Source organism: Salvelinus alpinus, chromosome 5 (genome assembly GCF_045679555.1).
Source record: "Salvelinus alpinus chromosome 5, SLU_Salpinus.1, whole genome shotgun sequence".
NCBI classification, from domain to species: Eukaryota; Metazoa; Chordata; class Actinopteri; order Salmoniformes; family Salmonidae; genus Salvelinus; species Salvelinus alpinus.
Genome location: NC_092090.1, coordinates 36,295,586 through 36,323,453, shown reverse-complemented (window position 1 = coordinate 36,323,453; position 27,868 = coordinate 36,295,586). Strand labels below are relative to the sequence as shown.

Below are 27,868 nucleotides of genomic sequence, written 5' to 3'. Positions count from 1 at the left end.
GAAGCCACTGCTCCAAAACCGCCATAAAAAAGCCAGACTACGGTTTGCAACTGCACATGGGGACAACGATCATACTTTTTGGAGAAATGTCCTCTGGTCTGATGAAACAAAAAGTGAACTATTTGGCCATAATGACCATCGTTATGTTTGGAGGAAAAAGGGGGATCCTTGCAAGCCGAAGAACACCATCCCAACCGTGAAGAACGGGGGTGGCAGCAGCATGTTGTGGGGGTGCTTTGCACCAGGAGGGACTGGTGCATTTCACAAAATAGATGGCATCATGAGGGAGGAAAATTGTGTGGATACAGTGGGGCAAAAAAGTATTTAGTCAGCCACCAATTGTGCAAGTTCTCCCACTTAAAAAGATGAGAGAGGCCTGTAATTTTCATCATAGGTACACTTCAACTATGACAGACAAAATGAGAGAAAAAATCCAGAAAATCACATTGTAGGATTTTTAATGAATTTATTTGCAAATTATGGTGGAAAATAAGTATTTGGTCACCTACAAACAAGCAAGATTTCTGGCTCTCACAGACCTGTAACTTCTTCTTTAAGAGGCTCCTCTGTCCTCCACTCGTTACCTGTATTAATGGCACCTGTTTGAACTTGTTATCAGTATAAAAGACGCCTGTCCACAACCTAAACAGTCACACTCCAAACTCCACTATGGCCAAGACCAAAGAGCTGTCAAAGGACACCAGAAACAAAATTGTAGACCTGCACCAGGCTGGGAAGACTGAATCTGCAATAGGTAAGCAGCTTGGTTTGAAGAAATCAACTGTGGGAGCAATTATTAGGAAATGGAAGACATACAAGACCACTGATAATCTCCCTCGATCTGGAGCTCCACGCAAGATCTCACCCCGTGGGGTCAAAATGATCACAAGAACGGTGAGCAAAAATCCCAGAACCACACGGGGGGACCTAGTGAATGACCTGCAGAGAGCTGGGACCAAAGTAACAAAGCCTACCATCAGTAACACACTACGCCGCCAGGGACTCACATCCTGCAGTGCCAGACGTGTCCCCCTGCTTAAGCCAGTACATGTCCAGGCCCGTCTGAAGTTTGCTAGAGAGCATTTGGATGATCCAGAAGAAGATTGGGAGAATGTCATATGGTCAGATGAAACCAAAATATAACTTTTTGGTAAAAACTCAACTCGTCGTGTTTGGAGGACAAAGAATGCTGAGTTGCATCCAAAGAACACCATACCTACTGTGAAGCATGGGGGTGGAAACATCATGCTTTGGGGCTGTTTTTCTGCAAAGGGACCAGGACGACTGATCCGTATAAAGGAAAGAATGAATGGGGCCATGTATCGTGAGATTTTGAGTGAAAACCTCCTTCCATCAGCAAGGGCATTGAAGATGAAACGTGGCTGGGTCTTTCAGCATGACTATGATCCAAAACACACCGCCCGGGCAACAAAGGAGTGGCTTCGTAAGAAGCATTTCAAGGTCCTGGAGTGGCCTAGCCAGTCTCCAGATCTCAACCCCATAGAAAATCTTTGGAGGGAGTTGAAAGTCTGTGTTGCCCAGCAACAGCCCCAAAACATCACTGCTCTAGAGGAGATCTGCATGGAGGAATGGGCCAAAATACCAGCAACAGTGTGTGAAAACCTTGTGAAGACTTACAGAAAACGTTTGACCTCTGTCATTGCCAACAAAGGGTATATAACAAAGTATTAAGATAAACTTTTGTTATTGACCAAATACTTATTTTCCACCATAATTTGCAAATAAATTCATAAAAAATCCTACAATGTGATTTTCTGGATTTCTTTTTTTCATTTTGTCTGTCATAGTTGAAGTGTACCTATGATGAAAATTACAGGCCTCTCTCATCTTTTTAAGTGGGAGAACTTGCACAATTGGTGGCTGACCAAATACTTTTTTGCCCCACTGTATATTGAAGCAACATATCAAGACATCTGTATGGAAGTTAAAGCTTGGTTGCAAATAGGTCTTCCAAATGGACAATTTTTATTTAACTAGGCAAGTCAGTTAAGAACAAAGTCTTATTATCAATGATGGCCTAGGAACAGTGACACGTTTGACCCAATAACCCGACACGTTTGACCCAAGTTAAACAATTTCCAGGCAATGCTATCAAATACTAATTGAGTGTATGTAAACTTCTTACCCACTGGGAATGTGATGAAAGAAAAAGATGCTGAAATAAATAATTCTCTACTATTATTCTGACATTTCACATTCTTAAAATAAAGTGGTGATCCTAACTGACCTAAGACAGGGAATTTTTACTAGGATTAAATGTCAGGAATTGTGAAAAACTGAGTTTAAATGTATTTGGCTAAGGTGTATGTACATGATTCCATATGTGTTATTTCATAGTTTTGATGTCTTCACTATTATTCTACAATAGAGAAAATAGTACAAATAAAGAAAAACCCTTGAATGAGTAAGTGTGTCCAAACCTTTGACTGGTACTGTATATATATATATATATATATATATATATATATGTGTATGTGTATATGTGTATTTATTTATATATGTGTGTATTTATGAACTCAGCCCAAAAAGAAACGTCCTCTCACTGCCAACTGCGTTTATTTTCAGCAAGCTTAACATGTGTAAATATTTGTATGAACATAACACGGAACCCAAACCGCCATCGTACGCCATCGTGCATAAATTTTGTTCCCCCACACCAAACGCGATCACGACACGCAAGTTAAAATTTCAAAATAAATTATATTATATTCATTTGGGGACAGGCATTAGCTAGTTAGCTTACACTTGCTAGCTAATTTGTCGTATTTAGCTAGCTTGCTGTTGCTAGCTAATTTGTCCTGGGATATAAACATTGAATTGTTATTTTACCTGAAATGCACAAGGTCCTCTACTCTGCAAATTAATCCACACATAAAACGGTCAACCGAATCGTTTCTAGTCATCTCTCTTCCTTCCAGGCTTTTTCTTCTCTTGACTTTATATTCAACTTTCATAAATTAGGTGCATTACCGCCACTGACCTCGTTCGTCTTTCAGTTACCCACGTGGGTATAACCAATGAGGAGATGGCACGTGGGTACCTGCTTCTATAAACCAATGAGGAGATGGGAGAAGCAGGACTTGAAGCACGATCTGCGTCACAAATAGAACTGACTTCTCTTTTAGCCCTTGGTAATGCAGACGCTCGTTGGCGCGCGCGAGCAGTGTGGGTGCAATAATTTAATAATATAGATTTCTACATTTATTTTGCAACGCTCGCGCACGCGACGCGAGCAGTGTAGTCAGCCTGTAACAAGATTCAACAACTGAGACATAAACTGAACAAGTTCCACAGACATGTGACTAACATAAATGAAATAATGTGTCCCTGATCAAAGGGTGGGGGGGTCAAAATCAAACGTAACAGTCAGTATTTGGTGTGGCCACCAGCTGCATTAAGTACTGCAGTGCATCTCCTCATGGACTGCACCAGATTTGCCAGTTATTGCTGTGAGATGTTACCCCACTATTCCACCAAGGTACCTGCAAGTTCCCAGACATTTCTGGGGGAATTGCCCTAGCCCTCAACCTCCGAGGTCCCAGACGTGACATTCCTGTCTTGCAGGAAATCACGCACAGAACGAGCAGTATGGCTGGTGGCATTGTCATGCTGGAGGGTCATGTCAGGATGAGCCTGCAGGAAGGGTACCACATGAGGGAGGAAGATGTCTTCCCTGTAACGCACAGCATTGAGATTGCCTGCAATGACAACAAGCTCAGTCCGATGATGCTGTGACACACCGCCCCAGACCATGACGGACCCTCCACCTCCAAATCGATCCCGCTCTAGAGTACAGGCCTCGGTGTAATGCTCATTCCTTCTGTGATAAACGCAAATCCGACCATCTCCCCCGGTGAGACAAATCCGCGACTCGTCAGTGAAGAACACTTTTTGCCAGTTCTGTCTGGTCCAGCGACGTTGGGTTTGTGCCCATAGGCGACGTTGTTGCCGGTGATGTCTGGTGAGGACCTGCCTTACAACAGGCCTACAAGCCCTCAGTCCAGCCTCTCTCAGGCTATTGCGAACAGTCTGAGCACTGATGGAGGGATTGTGTGTTCCTGGTGTAACTCGGGCTGGTGTTGTTGCCATCCTGTACCTGTCCCGCAGGTGTTCGGATGTACCGATCCTGTGCAGGTGTTGTTACATGTGGTCTGCCACTGCGAGGACGATCAGCTGTCCGTCCTGTCTCCCTGTAGCGCTGTCTTAGGCGTCTCAGAGTACGGACAAAGCAATTTATTGCCGTGGCCACATCTGCAGTCCTCATGCCTCCTTGCAGCATGCCTAAGGCACATTCACGCAGATGAGCAGGGACCCTGGGCATCTTTCTTTCTGTGTTTTTCAGAGTCATTAGAAAGGCCTCTTTAGTGTCCTAAGTTTTCATAACTGTGACCTTAATTGTCTACCGTCTGTAAGCTGTTAGTGTCTTAACGGCCATTCCACAGGTGCATGTTCATTAATTGTTTATGGTTCATTGAACAAGCATGGGAAACAGTGTTTAAACCCTACAATGAAGATCTGTGAAGTTATTTGGATTTTTACAAATTATCTTTGAAAGACAGGGTCCTGAAAAAGGGACGTTTCTTTTTTTGCTGAGTTTATATATATATATATATATTTACAATATTCATTGCATGCTGTAAAACTACAAGGAAACCATCTCCAAGTGATTTGAATTTAGGAAATCTGTTCCCAAGTATTCCCATGCATAATAGAGAGAGACATGTGATCATATACAAATGTAAGCAGTTTGATACGATTATGTTTAAGTCAAATATTATATCTGTTTGGGCTACTTGCAGTGAGATTTGCATTCTACAAATTATTTGTAGCCTAATTATGCCCCCCGACCAGATGCTCAAGAAAAAATCAGCCCGCGCTGAAACTATTTGATGATCCCTGCTTTAGGTGTTAGAGGAAGGTTCATGTCACTTCACCCACCTAACCCAATGATTTGAAGCAATAGATTTTCTCAACCAATAATAGAGTAATAATACAGTAATAATAATTCACAAAGTCAAAGGATGACACAAGTGTAGTAGGCTAGGTAGAGCTATAGCTGCCACCTAAGCCAAGAGCTGACCGGTCAGAAATTTAGTTTTTTGTTACAGTATTGTGAACGGTTGTCCAGCTGTCTCCTTTGCCCTTTCCCTGAGGCACGCACAATGCTCGTTAATCTCTGTTGCTGATTTTTTAGACACAAAATGGTCTCATTCCCTTTGAGTTGTGCACGTGTTTTGTCCATTCTGCTGACATGCTTGATATTTCCCTCTGGAGGTGTTTATGAGAGTAGCTGAGTGCAGCTACAGGTGTAAACATTCCAAATCAAAAGAAGGCATTGCTGTTGTCCATATACTCCAATGATGATATGAGCAGGAAGGTTAAAAGTCGAAACAGAAAGTTGTTCTGTTTATGGTGCGGATAAGTGTGCATGTGTCTCACTGACCTATAAATAAGGGGTGTGTGTGTGGAGCCATAAGAGCACATGCTAAAATGATTGAGAAGTGGTCTCTTTTGTATACATCTCCCCATAGAGCCATGATAGTCTGGGAAACATAAACATATGCCTATCTGTTCTGTTCCTAATTACAGGAATCACATCAGTGACTGGGCTGTCTGTTGTCCATAGTATACTGTGTGGCATTCAAAATGTTGTACTTTGTGGATAACTACTGCAGTATGATTAGTCTTATAGGCATGAGATTTAGCATGGCAGTGATTGCGATCCCATTGCTAATACTATCCTGTTGGGGCTAGGCATAGAGGAGAATCTGTAGCCATCTCCTCTGCTCACACTATCTCCAGATCACCTCCCATCTGTCGCCCATCTGAGCTTTCTAAACAAGCCACTTAATCAGAGCACCACTCGCTGTTACATCATAGGCCTAGATGAGTCGCCACTCCCAGCTGGCCAGTGTGTTTTACGCTGTGACCTGACCTCTTGTCCTATCTGATCCCTCTCCAGGTACTGTGCTGGTCGATGCATCTGTGAGAAAAAGCCCAGCTCTGACATAAGGAGGCCAGTCCACTTCCTGCACCACCCATCCAGGTATGTGGACGCACATGGTTCTGTGTGATTTCATAAGAATTGACAGCCGCTCTGAAATGAGTTCACGACCTTCGTTTGAAGTGAATCACCAATGACATTTGTGACGCACAGCTTCTTGTGGTTTCACTTCAAAATGGCCACATGAGCAGTTGGCAGGGAGAACAGTTAGGGATGAAGTAAGTTATGAGCACAGTCAGTCAGTCATACATAAGCACAGTCATGCGTGAGGGTGGTTTTCTCACAGCTATCTGTGTTTCATCAATATTGTTTACTTGCATCTTATTAACTTGAACTGGAGTCTTATTTCTGCTTTTTTTTGAACATGTCTTCTAACCATCTATTCCACCAAAGCTTTAACATCCCCTGTCTATCTTTCTAGCCTGGCTCTTAGAATGCTCTGTTCTGAGTAAAGGAGCCTACTGAGAAACGGACAGCTTGACTTACATAGCGAACATAGGCCATGTCATTACAGGAGCCAAGCCTGAGCTTTCCAGGACGGCACACAACAGAAGGGAATTACAGACAGCCTTACAGCGCTATGATGATGCTGCTGAGTGCACAGGACACTCTGTTTCATCTGAACGTGACAGAACGATGAGATCACGCCAGGGGAGTGGCGTAAATAGGAACCCAACAGTGACATAGCATTAAGAACATTATGAAAGGGAGAAGTTCTTGCACGGCAGACAGTATCATAGTGCTGTGTAAGCTAACCATGTGTATCCAGCTGTTCACCCTGACCCTGTTACTGCTTCCTGGTTCTGCTTCTTCCCTGCTTCTCCTCATCTGATCAAGGTTTTTGTTTCCGCACAGCTTAAATATAAACCTTTTTGACACTTAGATACCATAGAGGTCATGTGCATTAAAACATTAGAAATGATCAGAATCCACCTTAGTGATCTTCTAGTGTTGTAACATGGATGGTGTTGAGTGTTACTGAATATGTGAATGCCATGGGGATGGTAAAATGATACTAAAGAATTTTCATTAGACTGATGAGCAGTGGAGTGGTGGTGTGAGGAGAGGAGTGACCTGTATGCTATCAGTGGGTTATGTGTAGTGGAAAAGGTTCCCTAATTGGCAAGCATTTAAGAAGTTCCTGCACCACTGTATCCGGGCAACCAGAGATTTGTCACAACTAGCTAAGCTGACCTTAAAGCAGGTTTTCCTTTTTCTACTTTTTTAGTCAGTACGAGTGAGAGATTTTGTGTTTGAGTATACACTGAGCATACCAAACATTATGAACACCTTCCTAATATTGAGTTGCACCCCCCCCCTTTCCCTCAGAACAGCCTCAGTTTGTTAGGGCATGGACTCTACAAGGTGTCGACAGCGTTCCACCGGGATGCTGGCCTGTGTTGACTCCATCTACTGGCAACTACTACCATACCCCACTTACATTTTCTGTCTTGACCATTCACCCTCTGAATGGCACACATACACAATCCATGTCTCAATTGTCTCAAGGCTTAAAAATCATTCTTTAACCTGTCTCCTCCCCTTCATCTACACTGATTTGAAGTGGAATTAACAAGTGACAATCAATCATAGCTTTCACCTGGATTCACCTGGTAAGTTAATGTCATGGAAAGAGCAGGTAATCTTAATGTTTTGTACACTCAGTGTAGGTGTTTTAGCCTTCCTTTGGCTTAGGTGACAAAATGAACATTTACAAAAAGGCTTATTCTCAGGAGTACTGTTTTGTTCAGCTTACAAAAAACATGTAAAAAAAAACATTGATGATGAATGGTATAGCAAGTCCTCTTTGCCCGGTGGATTACATGGTCAGCTCGGATGTCTGTTGTGACATATACCAGAGTGAAGGGTCAGGTTGTAGTGTAGTTGTCTATGGTGACGGTGACAATAACAAAGTTCCTTGCTGCAGGCAAGAAATTATGGGGTGTAATTATGGTTTGGTTCGATGTAATCAAACTCTGAAACTGTCACATCATACGGATAGGGAAAAAGAGCTGTGGAAAAATAGGTCAGTGGAGAATCTAATTACAATGAAAAGACTTTCAGGCACAGTGGAGCAGAGCATTAGTTCTGGTCTGATTACAGGAGCAGGACAAGCCACAGTGACCCGAGGTAGTTGTGCTTTTTAAGGTATTTTTGTGCAACCTGGTCTGAGAGCATTTCGTATTATTCTGTATGTAAATCCGAGACACTCCATTTAGTATGAAATGTTAAGTTTCGTATGGTATGTATTCATTTGTGGATGTCCATCACTCATTCGTAGGATATGTTACGAATTACAATTTTGTATTATATTTTACAAATTTGCAAAACGTACAATATGTTACAAATTTGCAAAACATACAATATGTTACGAATTTGCAAAACGCATGATATGTTACATATTCTAGCAAGGTGGCTAACTTTAGCTAGGCTAGGGGTTAGGGTTAAAGTTAGGGTTACGTTTAGGAGTTAGGTTAGGGTTAGGGGAAGGGTTAGCTAACATACTAACTAGTTGCAAAGTAGCTAAACAGTAGTAAGTAGTTGAAAATGAGCTAATTAGCTAAAATTTACCATGATGACTTTGAACTCGCAGCCATTGGGTTGCTAGATGTTTGCGTTATACTTTTGTTTTCACCTTAAGTAACCATCTGTCTTATGTATCCATACCAAACGTAACATATCATACTAATTTGAGTGTCCCGGATTACATTTACTGTAAACCTGAAAGTGCAAGTAGCATTGTTAATAGGTTATTTACAAAGCCTAGGAAACATACAATCTGTGAGGGTAGGGGTAGGTGATATGACCAAAATATCATATCACAGTATTATTATATATTTTTTTACAGTATGGCGGTATTTGATAGTATTTTATTGTTCTGAATAATAAAGGTTGAAAATAGGTTTTATAAGTAGTGGATGACCCTAGGATGGCAAAAATTTTTTTAAAAATTGGTTTAAATGGACTTTCTCATTTATCGAGGCAAATTGACGAGGATTACAATGTTTTGTAATTTGAGGACGTTGCGTGGGAAACTACCAGGAGCGCTAAGTGATGGGTTAGCAGAGGAGACTCATTTAATCTATCTAAGTGAGGTTAGGAAAAGGCCATATTAAATATTATAAAAGGCCATACTGGTTGGATTATATAAACAGTGATCAATGCAGATATGGGTTCTTTATGAAATGTAACCCCTCCTGACAATCTGTCTTCCTCTGTAACATTGGCATTGTTTTATCTGAATTAGCCTTTATATTAAGGACTAATCTCACTAAATTATGTCTCTGACTGACACCTAGGTTTATGTAACATATGCTGCATTATGTTATGAACACTATTCCAAAGCATCCGTTTTCAGTAATCCAAGGTTTTCGTTGATAACAAAATAAATTATAATTCTATCATTCTTCTTGTTCATTTTAGCTGGAGGTCAAGTGAATGATGCTTCTCAAAGATACTCTTGATTGTTGCCTAAGGGAGAGAGAGAGGCTTGAGCCTCTGCTATAGCTTTCACCTTATGTAAGACCATAGAGATATCAATCGGTCCTCTTACATCCCCTTTACTGAATGGGCCATCTATGGTATACATCAGCACCACGTTCAGGTTATACGGCAGCTGCTCAGGTTCAGAGGGCTTTGTTATATGATGCTGCTGTGGTTTCCTCATGCCTTGTATATAAAGAGGATGTCTGACTCTTCACTGACTTGCCTTTCAGATCTGGGTCACTGCTGGAAAGAAACTGAGTGAGATGTTTTGAGGATAACCGGCCTTATGAATATTTGTGGTGAGTGTCACACCATCTTTAAAACAACCACAGTTTATTTCACTTTTTGATAAATTGTCTTTGTCTAGGAATTGAGATTTGAATATCTTGTGTTCTTTCATAGAAGTCTCTTTCACGTCAACTGACCTTTTTGTTGTGTCTTATGGAGCATAATAAGTGCTGAAATCAGTGTGTTTTCTCTCTATAGATGATCTAATGGCAGACCAAAGAATGGACATTTCCTCCACGATGAACGAGTTCATGTCTCCCGGCTCCACTGATCTAATCAGCTCGATCGGCACACCCGGCATGGACTACACACGCAAGAGAAAAAGCAGCACCACAGACTACCAGTAAGCCTGACTTCAAAACTGCTTATATACTTTGTCCTACTTGCCACCTGAAGATAGTACATGTGCCAATCATCTTTATTATATTAATGTCACGTTAGTTCTGGTTTAGTGAGATCACATTTTTCTGTTTGTCATTTATGCCATTTTCTGACAGATGTGTATGTTTGCATGGCAGCTTTTTGATGAACTATATGGGAATATTTTCTTACTGTGTGTCAAAGGTTTCCACTTAAAGTTGACAAGATAACTACCTACCTAGAAATTAACAACCAATTAGGAACAAATGGTAGCATAACCTTGATTTAGATTAGATCAGAATAATCAGTATACTTAATTTGAATTGTAATATACAAACTTCCTTGCTTTCACAGAATTGATGGATTTTCTTTTGAGTAAGTATCAAATCAAATTATGAATGTTAAAGTACATTGTAGTAAAGGAACCAATCCCGTGTCTGATTAGTTGGCCCTGTGTGATCCTTGTTTGGTCAGGATTGGCCTCTTCTTTGATCAAACTATACAAACTGTTCTAGCGTTTACCCCTAGAAATAGAGGTTAGACACTAATGTATTCCTCATCCCTTAATTTAGGTCAATCAAAATGAATGCGCTATGGTGATCAGTACCCTGAGAGTGACTGGTCATGTACAGTATGGATCGCTGTGAATATGGGAGAGCCAGTCATGCTATAGTGTAGATTTGAATAGCTAGAATTAGGATAAACATCAAAGCACGAAGGGGTGCTGCAGTAACAATCTTGAAGCACCAAGACTGTATTACAGTTGTGTTAAAAAATGTATTTGCTGGTATTTAGTTTGATCAGGCCTTAATTTAATAGAGAGGGCACCCTGATTTGATGTATGATGTATAATGGATGATGGATGATACATTATATTGTTGTCTCTAGCTCATTCACTAAAGGCACATATTTGTTTTTACCTCACTTAGTGAGACTTAAGACAACAACTCTGTGTGAATACCTTTGGGTCAATTTTGTAGAGCCAATCATATTTGAAATAATCTATATTTGAGGCTATTGAATGCTATTATAGTATGGAGTTGACAAGTCTTGAAGTGGCACAGGATATGTGCCACCATTCTAGCGGTGGCAGGTAGCCTAGTGGTCAGAGTGTTGGGCCAGTAACCAAAAGGTTGATAGATCAAATCCCTAAGCTGACACAGTAAAAATATGTTGTTCTGCCCCTGAACAAGGCAATTAACCCACTGTTCTTAGGCAGCCATTGTAAATAAGAATTTGTTCTTAACTGACTTGCCTAGTTCAATAAAAAATGTCATGGCTTAATTTCTTGTTTGTGAAAGGACAGTAAGGCTGAGTGGGATGACAGAGTAGGAGTTCAGCTGTGAACAATATCAGAGGCACAAGGTCTTTCGCCAGAATCCACACTAAGAAAGGTCTCAAAGAAACCAGGTTCCTAATTCTGTAGGAACATTTCTAATAACTATTCATATAGCTTCTACCAAAGATGGTAAGAAAATATTTGAATGGCTTGCATTAGTAATGTTGATGTTTCATGTCAAGTAAAGGCTCTCCATGTTTTTTTAATTATACAAATTTCAAACGACTTCTCACTTTAGTATTTTGCTTTATTCATAATTACATTGCATACTGTAACATCATTATTTAATATTTGTGGTAAAATAATTGTTTTACTATATTTCTTTGTACTAATGTTAATGCTTCTCCTCAAAGGGATAGCATGGACACAGACAATGATAGACTTGGTGATCATCAAGGCCGGATTAAAAATGCCAGGTAACCAAATGTTTCTATCTCCCGTAGGATGACATAAAAATCTATAGAATAAAAATCGTTGTGTTTATATTAGAGATTAGTCATGTTTCTGTAAATACGGGCAGACTATGGATGTGTTGATTTGTTTGTCTGTGTTAAATGCTCTTTGTATTGTTTGGATGGCAGGGAGGCCCACAGTCAGATTGAGAAGAGACGTAGGGACAAGATGAACAGCTTCATAGACGAGCTGGCCGCACTAGTGCCTACATGCAACGCTATGTCCCGTAAACTGGACAAACTAACAGTCCTGCGCATGGCTGTCCAGCACATGAAGACCTTAAGAGGTGAGACGAGAAGGATTTTAATAGGACTGCTGCCAGAACAGTACAGTGATGACAACCACCACCATGCAGCTGATCAATAAAGTACATCAGAGAAATACAAATTACATATTGATTCATTTGTCTTACATATTAGATTTTTCTGACTCACAGGTGCCGCTAACCCCTACACTGAAGCTAACTACAAACCAGCCTTCCTGTCGGACGACGAACTGAAGCACTTAATACTGAGGGTGGGTGTCCTTACTTCCATCACTGTATTGTGTCCTCAGAGTGCGTTTCACGATAAGTATGCATGTGTGACTCAGTATTTCTCTCTCTCGTCTCTCCCTCTCCACAGGCATCTGATGGCTTTCTGTTTGTTGTTGGCTGCGATCGAGGGAAGATACTGTTTGTTTCGGAGTCAGTCTACAAAATCCTAAACTACAGCCAAGTACGTCCTCTCCAATATGTTGCAGTTTTTTCCCCCATTAAATGGTGGTACTGTAGTCATTTTTACCCTCATACGCTACCCTGATGACATGAATATAACATTTATTCATTAGATTTAATGATTGTAGACCCCCTTTAACCTGGTATTACTTTACAGACGTTTACATTTTAGAGACATTTACTTTACAGATGTTTACATTTTAGTCGTTTAGCAGACACTCTAATCCAGAGTGATTTACAGTTAGTGCATTCATCTTAAGATAAGTAGCCAAGACAATTACATCTCAGTCAGTACATTCTTCCACAATAAAGTAGCTATCAGCAAAGTTGGTGCTAGTCGGAAAAAGTCAAGTACAAGTGTTAGTTCACGAAAGGCAAGGGTGTTAGTTATTTTGTATTTTTTATGGGCCTCATTTATGTAACGTGGTCTTATCTTATGGCATTCTCTCCCTCTCTGTGCAGAATGACCTGATTGGCCAGAGCCTGTTTGATTACCTGCATCCTAAAGACATTGCCAAAGTCAAGGAGCAGCTGTCCTCGTCGGACACGGCGCCACGGGAGCGCCTCATCGATTCCAAAAGTAATGCACCCTGGCCTCTAGTTACCAGCCTTTCTCTAAGTGCCCGGGGGGTGGAGAACAAGGAAAGCAGGAACACTGTGTGTCTGAGAGTAGAAGAGCAGACTGTAATCATCAGCCTGCTGTCCCCTACATAGCTAGCACAGTGACACTCAATGTATCCCCCTGTACTGTGTGTTCCTCATTATTTAAATGTACGAAGCTAAATGTAGGGTAGTGCTATTTTTACATCAAGACATGCTGGGTTTAGGGTAAATATAAACAGTCAAACCATTTATGTAAATTCAGCCAATTTAAATGTCAGTAGCAATATGTAGGGTAGTGCTATTTTTACATCAAGACACGCTGGGTTTAGGGTAAATATAAACAGTCAAACAATTTCTGTAAATTCAGCCATTTTTTTGTAATAGCAAAAAATGATGTATTGTAGCTTTATTTGCCAGAGTAGGACTTGATACAGTATATATTTATAAAGGATCATGGGTGATACTGTTCCTGTCGTTGCAGCATAGGTTAAATGCTATTTTGTGTCTTGTCCTCAGCTGGCCTTCCAGTAAAGACAGACATCACCCCCGGGCCATCCAGACTTTGCTCTGGAGCCAGGCGATCCTTCTTCTGCAGGATGAAGTGCAATCGGCCCCTCATTAAAATGGAGGACAAGGACTTTCCTTCCACCTGCTCCAAGAAGAAAGGTACTTTAGCTTCCTGTTTTTTTCTTACATGACTTACTTAAGGGTGTTTTTTAATCTCCTGTGAATCATTTTAGTTAACAGTTCATTTGGTTTCGTACCAATATACTACTTACTCATTGATGTCAGTGATAGCTCCAGAGTAGAGCTAGTTGATGATGATCCAACCACTGTATCCGCAGCTGACCGTAAGAGCTTCTGCACAATACACAGTACTGGCTACCTGAAGAGCTGGCCACCCATCAAGATGGGTCTAGATGATGACAATGAACCAGACAACGAGGGCTGCAACCTCAGTTGCCTGGTGGCCATTGGGCAGCTGCATCCCCACATTGTCCCTCAGCCAATGAACAATGAGATCCGTGTCAAACCCACTGAGTATGTCTCACGCCATGCCATCGACGGGAAGTTTGTCTTTGTTGATCAGAGGTGAGAGATGTTTTATGGCATGCAAGCAGACATACAAACATGTAGCAAAGGATGTGCCAGTTGGCCCCTACACAGTGATGTCCTGACACCTGGCTGGACCTCGCGGGCAGTCCAGAGCCCGATTTACTGTAGAGTGACAGCTTATGTGTGAACGAGGTTTTTGTCAATGTCCAAATATAGCATCAGCAAAATGTTCCAGATGGAGGTGTAATGGAGGCCCAGAGGGCAGACAGGATTCAGTGTAGATATGTTGACAACAAATACTCCACTGCCCCCTGACAAAACAATCCCATAACCTCGCCACGTCACTAATACTGTTTGGTACACTGGGAATTTCTAGATAATGTCACAATGTCACAATGTCACATGTGATTGTCATAGGGCTGGGCAATATGGACAAAATATCATATCAAAATATTATAATTTTTTTAAACCGTATTTGACGGTATTTTATGTTTTTGAATAATAAAAGTTCTAAATATGTTTTCTGAGTAATAACCCTATGGTGGCAACGCATAAATTATAAGTAATTTCAAATGGGCTTTATCCCTTTATACTGTTCAATCCAAACAAAAGTGATTTTCAGCATTTTCATCCATTTCTGCTTTCCTGCACTTATATTATAATTTCCACACTGTGCCACGCAGCATGATATTGGCAAAAAATATCTAAGCCTAGCTAATTGAACTGTTGGAATCATGGAAATATAATGATTATTCTAATTCTATAGTTGGAATATAGTGGGCAGCACCTTGAATACATTGTTGTTTGACACGACAACACATTAATAAGCCAGTGAGGAATTATCGATAGGGTGAGAACCAAAGTTTTCATCACTGTTTCCAGGTGACTCTAATTAGGTGTTACATGACATGTTATCATGCTTCATGTAGCTAGCTAGCTAGCCAACATATTCTTTACCATCCCACTGCTACTGTTCTAGATGACTGTTGGGAATATACTAGTAGACAAGGCAGTGGTTTTGGTTGGGCATTTGGAAAGCTTGCTGATTAGTGGTTTGAGTTGAAGGTTGGCTCTTCTGTGGTGATAGGGGATGTTTCTACATGGTTTCTCCCAGATCCTGTTGTTGATCTAACCTTGGTAGAGAAAAGGAATGATTGGTCAGAAGTCAGAGATATAGGGAAACGGGTTCACAATTACATTGGTAGAAGTTTTTATGCATTTTTACTGCTTTTCACAGGTGGATCCAAGGACCCAGATAGTGGGCACACAGGAGCAGGCATTTACGTTCCTGAAGTTGATGTGCAGATATGTAGAAGACTAAACTGTCAGTATACTCAGTTGAACAGTTGGGGATAGTAGTTACCCTCCAGTGGGTGGAGGACGTACAACCTGTCAGAATTATAGTATGCTCAGACTTCCTGTCTGTATATCATCTGGCAAATGTAATAGGAGTGACCTACTATTGGAGGTATTAATGTTATTATGGAGAATTGAGAGACTGGTTGTAGTAGTTCAATTCCGGTGTGGAAGGGAATGAAATTGTAGACCAGTTAGCCAAAAGAGTTGAAGAGAGGGAAAGATTGAAGTGTAAGGCCATTGAGGTTGGACGGGGTTTGGAAGGGATTTTGGGGATTCTACTATTAGAATTTAGTAGGGCCCTTTTTTATTTTCTCAGAAGTAATGAGTTAGGTAGGAGGATTTAGAAATGTGGAGCTAATGTTGTAAACCGTGATTGACCACACACTCCAGCATAGTAGGTGGCGGCATGCACCTTTAACGTTTGTTTGCGGACCGCTATTATATCATAGAAGCCAATATATTCATACTTTGCCTATTCCTCTCTGATAAGATACCGTTGCACAACATGCTTTTCTTGGCTTACACCGGCACAAGTACCAGGCAGTGTTAGGTAACTAGATACGTTTGCTCTGACTCTTAGTACATTTAGCTAGCTAGCCAGCTAACTAGCGATAAGCTTTAACGGCTAACACACATTATTTTAGCAACACCTTGCTAAGAAAAGACCAACTAGCAGACAGTAAGATACACAAACGAATAGAGTAATTATAGAACGCTTGTGGAAAGTAGCATGTCACCAACATTGTTGCATCCATCTGACCATGCGGCAAGAAAGTGCTTGTGACTCTATGGTCGAGCAACTGCTCTCTTGATTGACGGGGCAGGGCAGGGCAGGGCAGGGCAGGGCAGGGCTTGGTATAGTTAAATCAAATCAAATCAAATCAAATTTTATTAGTCACATACACATGGTTAGCAGATGTTAATGCGAGTGTAGCGAAATGCTTGTGCTTCTAGTTCCGACAATGCAGTAATAACCAACAAGTAATCTAACCTAACAATTCCACAACTACTACCTTATACACACACAAGTGTAAAGGGATAAAGAATATGTACATAAAGATATATGAATGAGTGGTGGTACAGAACGGCATAGGCAAGATGCAGTAGATGGTATAGAGTACGGTATATACATATGAGATGAGTACTGTAGGGTATGTAAACATAAAGTGGCATAGTTTAAAGTGGCTAGTGGTACATGTATTACATAAAGATGGCAAGATGCAGTAGATGATATAGAGTACAGTATATACATATGAGATGGGTAATGTAGGGTATGTAAACATTATATTAAGTGGCATTGTTTAAAGTGGCTAGTGGTACATTTTTACATAATTTCCATCAATTCCCATTTTTAAAGTGGCTGGAGTTGAGTCAGTATGTTGGCAGCGGCCGCTAAATGTTAGTGGTGGCTGTTTAACAGTCTGATGGCCTTGAGATAGAAGCTGTTTTTCAGTCTCTCGGTCCCTGCTTTGATGCACCTGTACTGACCTCGCCTTCTGGATGATAGCGGGGTGAACAGGCAGTGGCTTGGGTGGTTGTTGTCCTTGATGATCTTTATGGCCTTCCTGTGACATCGGGTGGTGTAGGTGTCCTGGAGGGCAGGTAGTTTGCCCCCGGTGATGCGTTCTGCAGACCTCACTACCCTCTGGAGAGCCTTACGGTTGTGGGCGGAGCAGTTGCCGTACCAGGCGGTGATACAGCCCGACAGGATGCTCTCGATTGTGCATCTGTAGAAGTTTGTGAGTGCTTTTGGTGACAAGCCGAATTTCTTCAGCCTCCTGAGGTTGAAGAGGCGCTGCTGCGCCTTCTTCACGACGCTGTCTGTGTGGGTGGACCAATTCAGTTTGTCCGTGATGTGTACACCGAGGAACTTAAAACTTTCCACCTTCTCCACTACTGACCCGTCGATGTGGATAGGGGGGTGCTCCCTCTGCTGTTTCCTGAAGTCCACAATCATCTCCTTTGTTTTGTTGACGTTGAGTGTGAGGTTATTTTCCTGACACCACACTCCGAGGGCCCTCACCTCCTCCCTGTAGGCCGTCTCGTCGTTGTTGGTAATCAAGCCTACCACTGTAGTGTCATCCGCAAACTTGATGATTGAGTTGGAGGCGTGCATGGCCACGCAGTCGTGGGTGAACAGGGAGTACAGGAGAGGGCTCAGAACGCACCCTTGTGGGGCCCCAGTGTTGAGGATCAGCGGGGTGGAGATGTTGTTACCTACCCTCACCACCTGGGGGCGGCCCGTCAGGAAGTCCAGGACCCAGTTGCACAGGGCGGGGTCGAGACCCAGGGTCTCGAGCTTGATGACGAGTTTGGAGGGTACTATGGTGTTAAATGCTGAGCTGTAATCGATGAACAGCATTCTCACATGGGTATTCCTCTTGTCCAGATGGGTTAGGGCAGTGTGCAGTGTGGTTGCGATTGCGTCGTCTGTGGACCTATTGGGTCGGTAAGCAAATTGGAGTGGGTCTAGGGTGTCCGGTAGGGTGGAGGTGATATGGTTTTGCAACATGAGTCAAGAAGCAAACGGAGTAAACTATAAAAACAGACATTAACGTTACACCCGCCAGAGTTGCGTATTACATTTAACAAACCAAACATTGAAGTACCGTTATAGAAGTTAAAGTAAAAACTGAAACCGGTCCGTGCATCAATGCCGGTATATAGTCAAATACGGTATACCGCCCAGCCCTGGATTGTCATGGCATTGATTATGATCAAACATGCAAAGCAGGGGGGAGAATATTATTTTATTTGCATACAATAAAAAAAGATGTGGTCTAGACTTATCTTAAAAATGTTCTAAATACCACTGGCCTGCATTGATAGTCAGGACTTGTGCTTAATAATTCTCTTTTGTAGGGCCACTGCCATTTTGGCTTATCTACCCCAAGAGTTGCTGGGTACATCGTTTTATGAATACTTTCATCAAGATGACATAGGGCACCTTGCGGAATGTCATAGACAAGGTATGTATCAGATTGAACAAGGATACCAATATAACACCAAAGAGCAACGTTTTAGACTCAGTGATACATCCCTGAGTCTCAGGCCTCACATGAATAATTTTGTAATGTCTGGTAATTTTGTCATATAAAATGAATTGCGCTAAGCATGTCACATAGCGAGTAGACTGTGATATGAATTAATATAGAACCTGGCAGGCTACCATTTGGCATGTCACAGAGGCCAAGTGTGCAGATATCATGCCTTATTTAGCTCACCCCCTGGCTGCCACCTCTGTTCTTAGTGCTCCAGATGAGGGAGAAGATCAATACAAACTGCTACAAGTTCAAAATAAAAGACGGCTCCTTTATCACACTGAGGAGTCGCTGGTTCAGTTTTATGAACCCTTGGACCAAAGAGGTGGAGTACATTGTCTCCACCAACACTGTTGTCTGGTAAGTAGCTACACACGTCTGTTTCTGCTAGGACTTTCTTCCATAGTCCTCATTTAACTAGTCAATGCATAATATTACACTGTATTCATTGTATTAGGGTCATATCCTAATAAAGTCGGATAATGAATGTACGATTTCAAACAGCTGATTACATTTACAATGCCTACTGTGTCAAAGTTGTTTTATCACCACCACTATTGTTTCAACATGAAATCAATGTCCAACTCATATAGCTATCTGGCTTGCCTCAGAAAACAAAGCATGTATTATTGGAACTCTTGCATATTTATTACTGTGTCTTTCTAGAGCTGTTGGGCTATCTATGCAATAGATGTTAATAAGCTGCCCAATGAGGTGTGAAGTCACGAGCCTGCTCAGTGATGACGCTCACTCTCTTCTCTCTCCCTTTCTCTGTCTCAGTGTGCCTGAAGGATCTGATGGCATCTATCCTCAGCTCGCCGCCTCCCCCCAGAGCATGGATAGTGTACTCACAGACGGTAAGCCTGCCCTCCTACTGTGCTCTCACACAGCAGTTCACCCGCTTGGATGAAGTGTGACTGTACTTTGATGAGTTGACATAAAAAAAATTGTTCCTGGCATGACTGTGACTAAGTAATTGTTTGGTTTTTCCGAAATGTGACTGAGCTTTTGCGTTTGTTGGTTGCAGGAACCGGCAAGCGGGCCCTTCAGACAGTGCCTGGCATCCCCGGCGGCACAAGGGCAGGGGCGGGAAAGATCGGCCGGATAATCGCAGAAGAGGTGATGGAGATCCAGAGGTGAGAGGAACCATGTGGATTGTGTTATGATTGTCTTGTCAAACATAAATTGGCATGTCTGTATGGTCATAACCATACCATGGTCATCGACCCCCAGTGCATATTGGAAATGTCTGTGTGTGACTGAAACTGTATGGGGCTGTGTCCTGCTGTTTTTACCCTGTGTTTTCTTTACTCTTCCAGGATAAGAGGCTCCTCGCCTTCCAGCTGTGGCTCCAGTCCTCATAACTTCACCAGCACTCCACCCCCAGACATGTCGTCCCCAGGGGGAAAGAAGGTAAGAGCTCCCACCTGTCCTTCCCATTCTCCTCCACTTCAACCCTTCCCAACTGGGAGGAAGTCTGCTATTCACTCCACTGCTCATCCATGTGAAGTCAGTAATGAGCACATCTGGTGGATATTTTTAGTGTCTGTTGGTGGCTCATGCTTCAGGATGCAATGGTGATTCCTGAATGTCAATTCTGTCTTGATTCTCTCACAGATACAGAACAGTGGAACTCCAGAACATCCCTCAGCAGGGTTGATACCGGGACCTGACTCCGTAGGCTATCCATACTCCAACAACTCCAATCTAAGTATGCATTTTTCCCCGCTCTGAAATCTAATCTTGATTACAGTTAATGAAACTATCCACATAAAATCTTAAATATTTAACCCATGTCCTTACCCTGTTTAGGCGATAACTCTCACATTGGCATTGACATCATGGATGAGCCAGGCTCCAGCAGCCCGAGTAATGACGAGGCAGCCATGGCTGTGATCATGAGCCTTCTGGAGGCAGACGCAGGGTTGGGAGGCCCAGTGGACTTCAGTGACCTGCCCTGGCCACTGTGAGGACTGTCAGGCTTAGGCAAGGCCTCCTAAATGGGCTGAACATGGTGAAGTAAGGGCTGGGTGTTACAGTATTCACATTGTGTCAGTTTGTGACCAGAGAGCCATATCAACAGGGATAATGCAACTGTAGCCTCACAGTAAGGCTGAATGCAGGCGGGCCCTGAAAAGGAAGGAATACTAGGCCTGGGATCGGCCATGATGTACAGTCCACCTCAGTGCGGTTTGGGAAAAGTGAAACTGCCTCATTACCCCTGTAGTATTATTGTACCAGTTATCTGGGTTTTTCTATGTCCATTCATCCTCACAGGCATTGATCCCAGCTCTTTTATAATGGCATTGGGTTTTTTGTAGTGTTTTTACACTACAAAAAACATGTCAATATTTCTAAAGAAAATGTATCATGTTTATTCTAATTTTCTCAAAATATGTAAAAGTGTATTGTATCAGTAGTGAATTATTTTTAAAAGAAAACTTCCTCTTGCTTATTTACATTTTCAAAAATACAAAACAGGGCGGTCTGTATCAAGTTACCATCCAGTGGCATACAGTATCACTGCTAAATCAGCTGTAGGGATTTTACATTGTTGCTACAATGCGGAAATCCAAGGTACTTTGCTACAATATGTTGAGTGTGGGAATAGTGAGTAATCCGTTTGCTTGCCAACAATAGATGAAATGTGACAAAAATCAAAGACTAGTTCCTGTGCCAGAGTTGATAGGAGACTGGTTGGTATTGTCCACACTACTTGTGATGTTTGCATATTATGGGGGCACACCATTTCTCATCACCCACTCACCTTCCTGGACCACCTCACTGCCAGAGGCATCCACCCACACACAGGATGTGCTTTACTACTGACCCCCGGGAAATATTGTTGTTCCCTAGCAACAGGCAGACTATCCAAATGACCCATAAAAGGAAAACGTTCCTCCTGATCTGAAATCAGGTCAACTCAAACCACAATTGCAGGCTAGGTATTGCACATGTATTAGGCTACTTTCAGTTTGAAAGTGTAGGTGTTCTATGTAGAGGAATAAGAAGGTGAAAGTAACCTCTTTCAACTCAAGTGCTATTAATGGAAAATAAGCACAATGATAGGAATAAAAACACTATACATTGTAGTGATTTTAATGTCTTTATGTCATGCTGAATATCCAGGGAGCACAGAATCTCATTACCAATCCTATGATGTCAACCAACCCAACCATTACATGATTCAAAGTATATCTGAGGGGAATTCAACAGTAATTTCCATTGAATGGTGATGAAATCAGAGGCTTATCTCCATGGCCAGGCATCACGCTTTGCACCTGTTCCCCAAACAGTTACAGTATTCACTAGTCTTGCCATCCAGGAAGTATGCCCAGAACTGCACGTGAAATAAAACTCAGGGGGAGAACACAGTAACACGTCACAGTGCACAGCCCAATAACCATTATAAATAATATATTAATAATAATAACTACAAAATAATTGGGTTTGCTAAATTTATTTCAAACAATTAACAGAAAAATAAATTCCTTTGGTCAAGTATTTTTTTTTTTTTTTAGAAATAAGAGAAATATGCCCTTTTGCCAGTCTAGTCCCTTATAGGGTTTTTACAGTCGACCAGATCCTTGAGGCTCTAAGGCTGTGGAGGAGGTGCCAAGGCAATATGGTTATGATCCCCCTCTATATTGATCCCCCTCTCGCTCCATGCTGCAGTACGCTGGGGAGGGAGGTGTCAGGGAGGGGGCAGTCCTCAGACTGCGGGAGAGGGGGCGTCTGGGTCACCAGCATCGTTGTTGTAGCTGTACTGGGGTTCGCTGGGGGGCTGGTTGGGGAGGATGTCCAGCTCGTCCACCTGAGGGCCAGGGTGCATGTTGACCAGCTGGTCCTGGGGGATATCTGCAGCAGCTGCAGCCAGGTTAGTGATGGACTTGCTTTTGACACACTGGAAGTCAACATGGCGGCTCTTGCCCTCCTCCTTCTCCCAGGACATGCGGATGAAAGGCCTCTGGACATAGTTGTAGATGACCTCAGGACGGCCACCAGGACGCTTCTTCACCTTCTCTTTATACGTGGGGTAACCTACCAATACATGGTGCAGACAACAGAGCCAGTGAGTTCACAATGCTGAATCAAAATCTAACATTTTTGCTCTGAACCCCAGCAAATACATGATAAAACCATCATCTTACCTTCAATGCCTAATCTTATTTTCTTCAGTCCTCTCTCCTTTAAAACTGATTTGGCAACATCTCGATTTTCTATATATTTGAAGAACCGGTATAGTTTTGTGCTGTATATTACTGCAGAGAGGAAATAAAATGTTATGAAACACAGCAACTCATTATCAACAACTTCTTTTAAGCAGTGTCAATTAAGTTTGTCCCTTTAGGTAAGTGAACAACAGTTTAATCCACAGCAGGGATTACTAATTAAGAAGATCACATTTTTGGTATCTCATTAGGATCCCTATTAGCTCTTGCGAAAGCCGAAACTCTTCCTGAGGTCCACACAGAACATGAAACATGAAATAATACAGAACATTAATAGACAAGAAAAAGCTCAAGGACAGAACTATAAACATTTAAAAACGTCACACATTATGTACACACAAAATATCTAGGTCAGGTCTAAGGCACTGCATCGCAGTGCTAGCTGTGTTACCAGAGACTCTGGGTTCGAGCCCAGGCTCTGTCGCAGCCGGCCGCGACCGGGAGGTCCATGGGGCGACGCACAATTGGCCTAGCGTCGTCCGGGTTAGCCGGTAGGGATATCCTCGTCTCATCGCGCACTAGCGACTCCTGTGGCGGGCCATGCACAGTACACGCTGACCAGGTCGCTAGGTGTACGGTGTTTCCTCCGACACATTGGTGCGGCTGGCTTCCGGGTTGGATGCGCGCTGTGTTAAGAAGCAGTGCGGCTTGGTTGGGTTGTGTTTCGGAGGACGCATGGCTCTTGACCGTCGTTTCTCCCGAGCCAGAACGGGAGTTGTAGCGATGAGACAAGACAGTAACTACTAATAATTGGATACCACGAAATTGGGGAGAAAAAGGGGGTAAAAAATAAATACATAAATTAATAAAAATATCTAGGTCAAATAGGGGTGGGTAGAGAGTGTGTGTGGATTCACTCACTCTGTGAGTACTCTTCTCCCATCTGTGGTGGGTACTCTTCGTCCCAGTCCACTACGTCATCATCAGTGAGCACCACGATGTGACATTCTCTCTCTCCGCTCTGGGCGCTGGCCACCATCAGAGGCACAACCATTTCCTCCAGGTAGAACTCAAACTGACGCCGGGCACCGTCGTTAGACAGCTCATGCATGAGGGCACCTAGGGACAATGGGACATGGTCAGTCAGGAGACAGCGGTTCAGAGACGCAAACCAACACACTAACTTCCCAGAACATTTTCATCAGTCTTATGGAAACCTAATTAATCACTAATAAGGGATATGAAAACCAAGGGCTCATGATTTATGTTCACTGAGCCAACCAGGTCAAGGGTAAAAAGGGGGTATACTCACTGAGGTCTCTGCACTTGATGGTGCTGTAGTCAAATGTGATGCACAGATAGTCACATGCCTCCCTCAGCTCAGGGATGGAGATTCCATCGGGGCAACGGATTATTCCAGACTTGTAGTAATCCTGCCAGTTAGAGAGTGAACAGAGAAAACACAAAAGGCAGCCATTACAGAGACTGCCTCACTCACAGACATCAGCCCCCCTATCAGCTCCCCCTTCCTAAAATGGCCAACGCTGTCTCCCCTACAGTACGTAGAGATATTGGTTTACTGCCAGTTGAGCTGGGCATGGATTAGATTTGCGAATGCAAAAATAAAAAGGTACATCTTTCAAATCAAATGCTATGCCTCTAAGAGTGATCCCTGTTTGTCAACAACAGCCCACATTTGAATCAATCCATTCCTCCATATTCACTTCAGCAGCCTACAGCCACTGGTACTGGTTCTTGTAGTTGTTCTCAGGACACTCATAGCCTCAGTGGACAACTCATGGCATCTACTCCATTCTATAATAACAGTCTGAGGTTGACTCTAGCCTTGAGTAAATGTTTTAGGCTACAAATAAGTTAATCAATTCAGGATTACTATGAGTAGCAGGCTGCCTCTTGTGGCTCAGAAGAGCAAAGGTTAGCAATGGCAACGCTAGATCAAGGAATATTTTTCTTCAAGTAAAAACAGTCAATAATTGACCAAGCTAGTAAAAGGGAGTGTTGTACTTGGTAATACAGTGCTATTGACTGACCAGGATGGCTCGGAACACTGTAGAGCTGATGCCTTCGGCGACTTCATACTCTCCTTTTTCATTGGGCCGTGTGAAATTGTGTTCCCTTCCAGATCCAAACATTCTGCAAGAAACCACAAAACAGGTCACATTTCAGTGTTGTTCAGCGTTCATACAATAAAGAATCTAAAGGAAAAAACCCATGTAGGTGACTTCCTCCTCATATAACCACACTGGTAAAACAAAACTTCATATGGATTGATGATTTTACCATAACAAAGTACAACAATGAGGTCAGCCCTACCTGCCCAGCATGGTGTTGGGCTGTGCTGTGAAGATTGAAGGGTCCACCACGAACCGTGTGTTATCTACTATAAGAGTGACCCTCTCGGAGCCTGAGGTCCGGATGCTGCGGGTACCCAGGCTCGTGCCCAGTCCCTCCTTGCTATTCTCATAGACAAACACCATCTCTCCCACCCCCAGGCTCTTAAAGCAGCCCTCAGTGCTGGATAGGCTCCTGACCAGCCCGCTGCTACTGGAGCCGCTGGGGGAAATCCTCTGAGGACGGGGGCTGCTGGGCCTGGAGCCACCGTCCCTCTCACGGTCTGGAGGTGGAGGGAGAGAGGCACTAACTCACTGGCATGACGACTGACCTTTCTCACAAACTACTCCTATTACATGCCAACATTAACATCCAACATGTTCTCTTAGAAATCTTATTTTAGGAGACTTGTGAAAGTGGTCTCAGTACGTTCTACTCACCGCTGTTGTGCTGGCGGGTAGGCGAGGTGACGTTTCTGATGCAAGGGGTGAGCTGGCCCTCTCCCCTCTCGTGCGACGAGTCTCGGGAGCGGTCGCTGGAGCGGCGGCGGTCGCGTGAGCGGTCACTGCCCCCGCTAGCACCATGCAGGCTCATCTTCACCACGTCTGCCTCCAGTCGAGATGCACACGACTGAGCGCTGGCCAGAGCAGAAAGCACACTAAATACTAATTGCAGTTAAACTGTACACAGATAACACACAACACACACACACTCTCCCTCTGTTGTCCCCTAATGTATTATTACAGATTGCAGGTCACAAATCCTGTGTCTGCTGTAACCGTAGAGACACTCAGAACCGCAGTGAAAGTATGGTTCGGGGCTAGAGCTTTACTAGAACCAGTATTTACCTCTAGAGGTAATTATAACAACACCGCCCTGACCTGATGCACTGCCTGGAGCAAGAGAAACAATGTAGTCACACACTCAAAGCAATAAGTAACAATGCATCTATACTGAGAAAGTCAGATATTTGGAAAGAAAGACAGTATAGAAGCAGCCCTTCGAACCCAAGAAGACTAACGGGACAGAATGGAATAAGACAAATGTACACACAAAAGCAGAATCCCTTTTATTGTAGGCGGACCACTTGTCTAATGGTACATCTTTTAAAAGGGAAAAGGCATTAAAAGCACTATCAAAATGGAACAAGGCCTTTAATCACAAATGGTTGCGTCCCTATATAGGCCTACAATCATCAGTAATGGTGTCCCATTTTGTATTGAAATATTGAACATATTGTCCCAGTCTGTTCTCTTAATATGAGCGCACATCACATCAGTGAGCCATAGAAGTATAAAAAGGCCAACGTTCCTGTTTGGAGAGAAGCCAAAAGACACACTTGCATGGTCATGTTCTGCACCAGTTCTTACAAATGAGGAAAAATAAGGTCTGTTTTTTGCAAGAATTTGCTTTGCAAGTTAGGTAGCTAGTCTCTCTGGGGACTCTTAAATAACAACTACAATGACCCAAGAAATGCCAAAGACTTCCTTTCTGCCAAAACAACAGCCAGTAAAGGGCATAGACCATTAGCAATCACTTTACTTAAACTTGTAGTTATAAAGTGTACATAGTGCTGCCATGCTGTCATGACAGTGGACTTTTAAAAGAATGACTACTGGGAGCGTTATGACAGCCCATCTGACTTTACAGTTATGATAAAAACAGTAGCCTTTTATGATGTTGGGCTCAAGAGTAACCAGCCCTTCATTGGAAATCACAAAGGACAATGTCAACATGAAATCAAAATCTATTTGTTACACGTGCCAAATACAAAAATGTGTCAACCTTACCAACAAGCCCTTAACCAACATGCAGAGCAGAGCTTTTAAAAAAAATGTTGTAAGAAAATATTTTTTATATTTTTGTTATAGATAAAATAAAGTTACAAAATGCACAATGAGTGTGTGACTATGCTGAAAAACATCTGTCTAGCCTATAATATGATGGCCTATACCTATAGCACTATACACATGATCATGGATGTGAAATGCCTCCACAGAAATGACAACTATCTTGGTTAGTGTCAGTTCTTTCTGACCTTACACACTATCAAATGCAAAGTAATTGCCTCACCTCGAGTGCTTGCAGAGTTTGCGAGGTCGGGTGTTTTTCGTTCCCAATTCTCAGTGTCACTTGAGTTGCTATCATATGACTGTGGACGTGCTGCCATCACCAGTTCACAGAGACGTCCAACCCGGATTATTCACCATTCATAATCTGACATGACGAAGGGCGTCGAGTTAGATATTAATTCACTGGGTTGATTCAGGAAAGCAAAACAAGCTGTAAATATTCACATAAATGCAAGTTATACGTCCAGTGAATACGAAACTAAAACTCAGTTCCCCTTCGCATTCCAACTCGACAGCTGCTCGCCAGCTAATGTCACGATGATCTCGAATAATACGAGCTAAACTAATGGTGGCTAACTAGCTAGCTAACAATCATGACACTAGCACCCAAACGAACTAATGTGATCACAACATAGCCAGCAGTAAATTAGTTACCAGTCCCAGCTAGTAAATAGCAGATGGTTTAGAATGCTTGCAATATATATGTTTAGCTAGCCAGGCAGTGGCTACCTATGTGAAGCTGGCCACAGTAAGGATTGGCCACAAT

At 42.6% G+C, this 27,868-nt stretch overlaps 1 protein-coding gene and 1 pseudogene across 2 annotated transcripts in view; one reads left to right on the top strand and one right to left on the bottom strand.

The window, feature by feature from the left end:
- Window positions 1-22,238, top strand: part of LOC139576127 (basic helix-loop-helix ARNT-like protein 1) — a 25,814-nt gene extending 3,576 nt beyond the window's left edge. Inside the window, exons 2-19 of one of the 2 annotated variants that reach the window (XM_071401831.1) lie at window positions 5,984-6,067; window positions 9,742-9,810; window positions 9,998-10,142; window positions 10,514-10,534; window positions 11,852-11,914; window positions 12,080-12,237; window positions 12,388-12,467; window positions 12,575-12,667; window positions 13,129-13,246; window positions 13,786-13,935; window positions 14,115-14,361; window positions 18,547-18,653; window positions 18,935-19,085; window positions 19,506-19,582; window positions 19,753-19,861; window positions 20,045-20,138; window positions 20,343-20,436; window positions 20,538-22,238. In XM_071401831.1, coding sequence (XP_071257932.1) covers window positions 9,798-9,810; window positions 9,998-10,142; window positions 10,514-10,534; window positions 11,852-11,914; window positions 12,080-12,237; window positions 12,388-12,467; window positions 12,575-12,667; window positions 13,129-13,246; window positions 13,786-13,935; window positions 14,115-14,361; window positions 18,547-18,653; window positions 18,935-19,085; window positions 19,506-19,582; window positions 19,753-19,861; window positions 20,045-20,138; window positions 20,343-20,436; window positions 20,538-20,695 — 1,878 coding nt within the window. In that variant the 5' untranslated portion in view covers window positions 5,984-6,067; window positions 9,742-9,797 and the 3' untranslated portion in view covers window positions 20,696-22,238. The remainder of the gene's footprint in view (window positions 1-5,983; window positions 6,068-9,741; window positions 9,811-9,997; window positions 10,143-10,513; window positions 10,535-11,851; window positions 11,915-12,079; window positions 12,238-12,387; window positions 12,468-12,574; window positions 12,668-13,128; window positions 13,247-13,785; window positions 13,936-14,114; window positions 14,362-18,546; window positions 18,654-18,934; window positions 19,086-19,505; window positions 19,583-19,752; window positions 19,862-20,044; window positions 20,139-20,342; window positions 20,437-20,537) is intronic. The other variant, XM_071401832.1, reaches the window with a different exon arrangement.
- Window positions 21,819-27,868, bottom strand: LOC139576130 (BTB/POZ domain-containing protein 10-like; annotated as a pseudogene).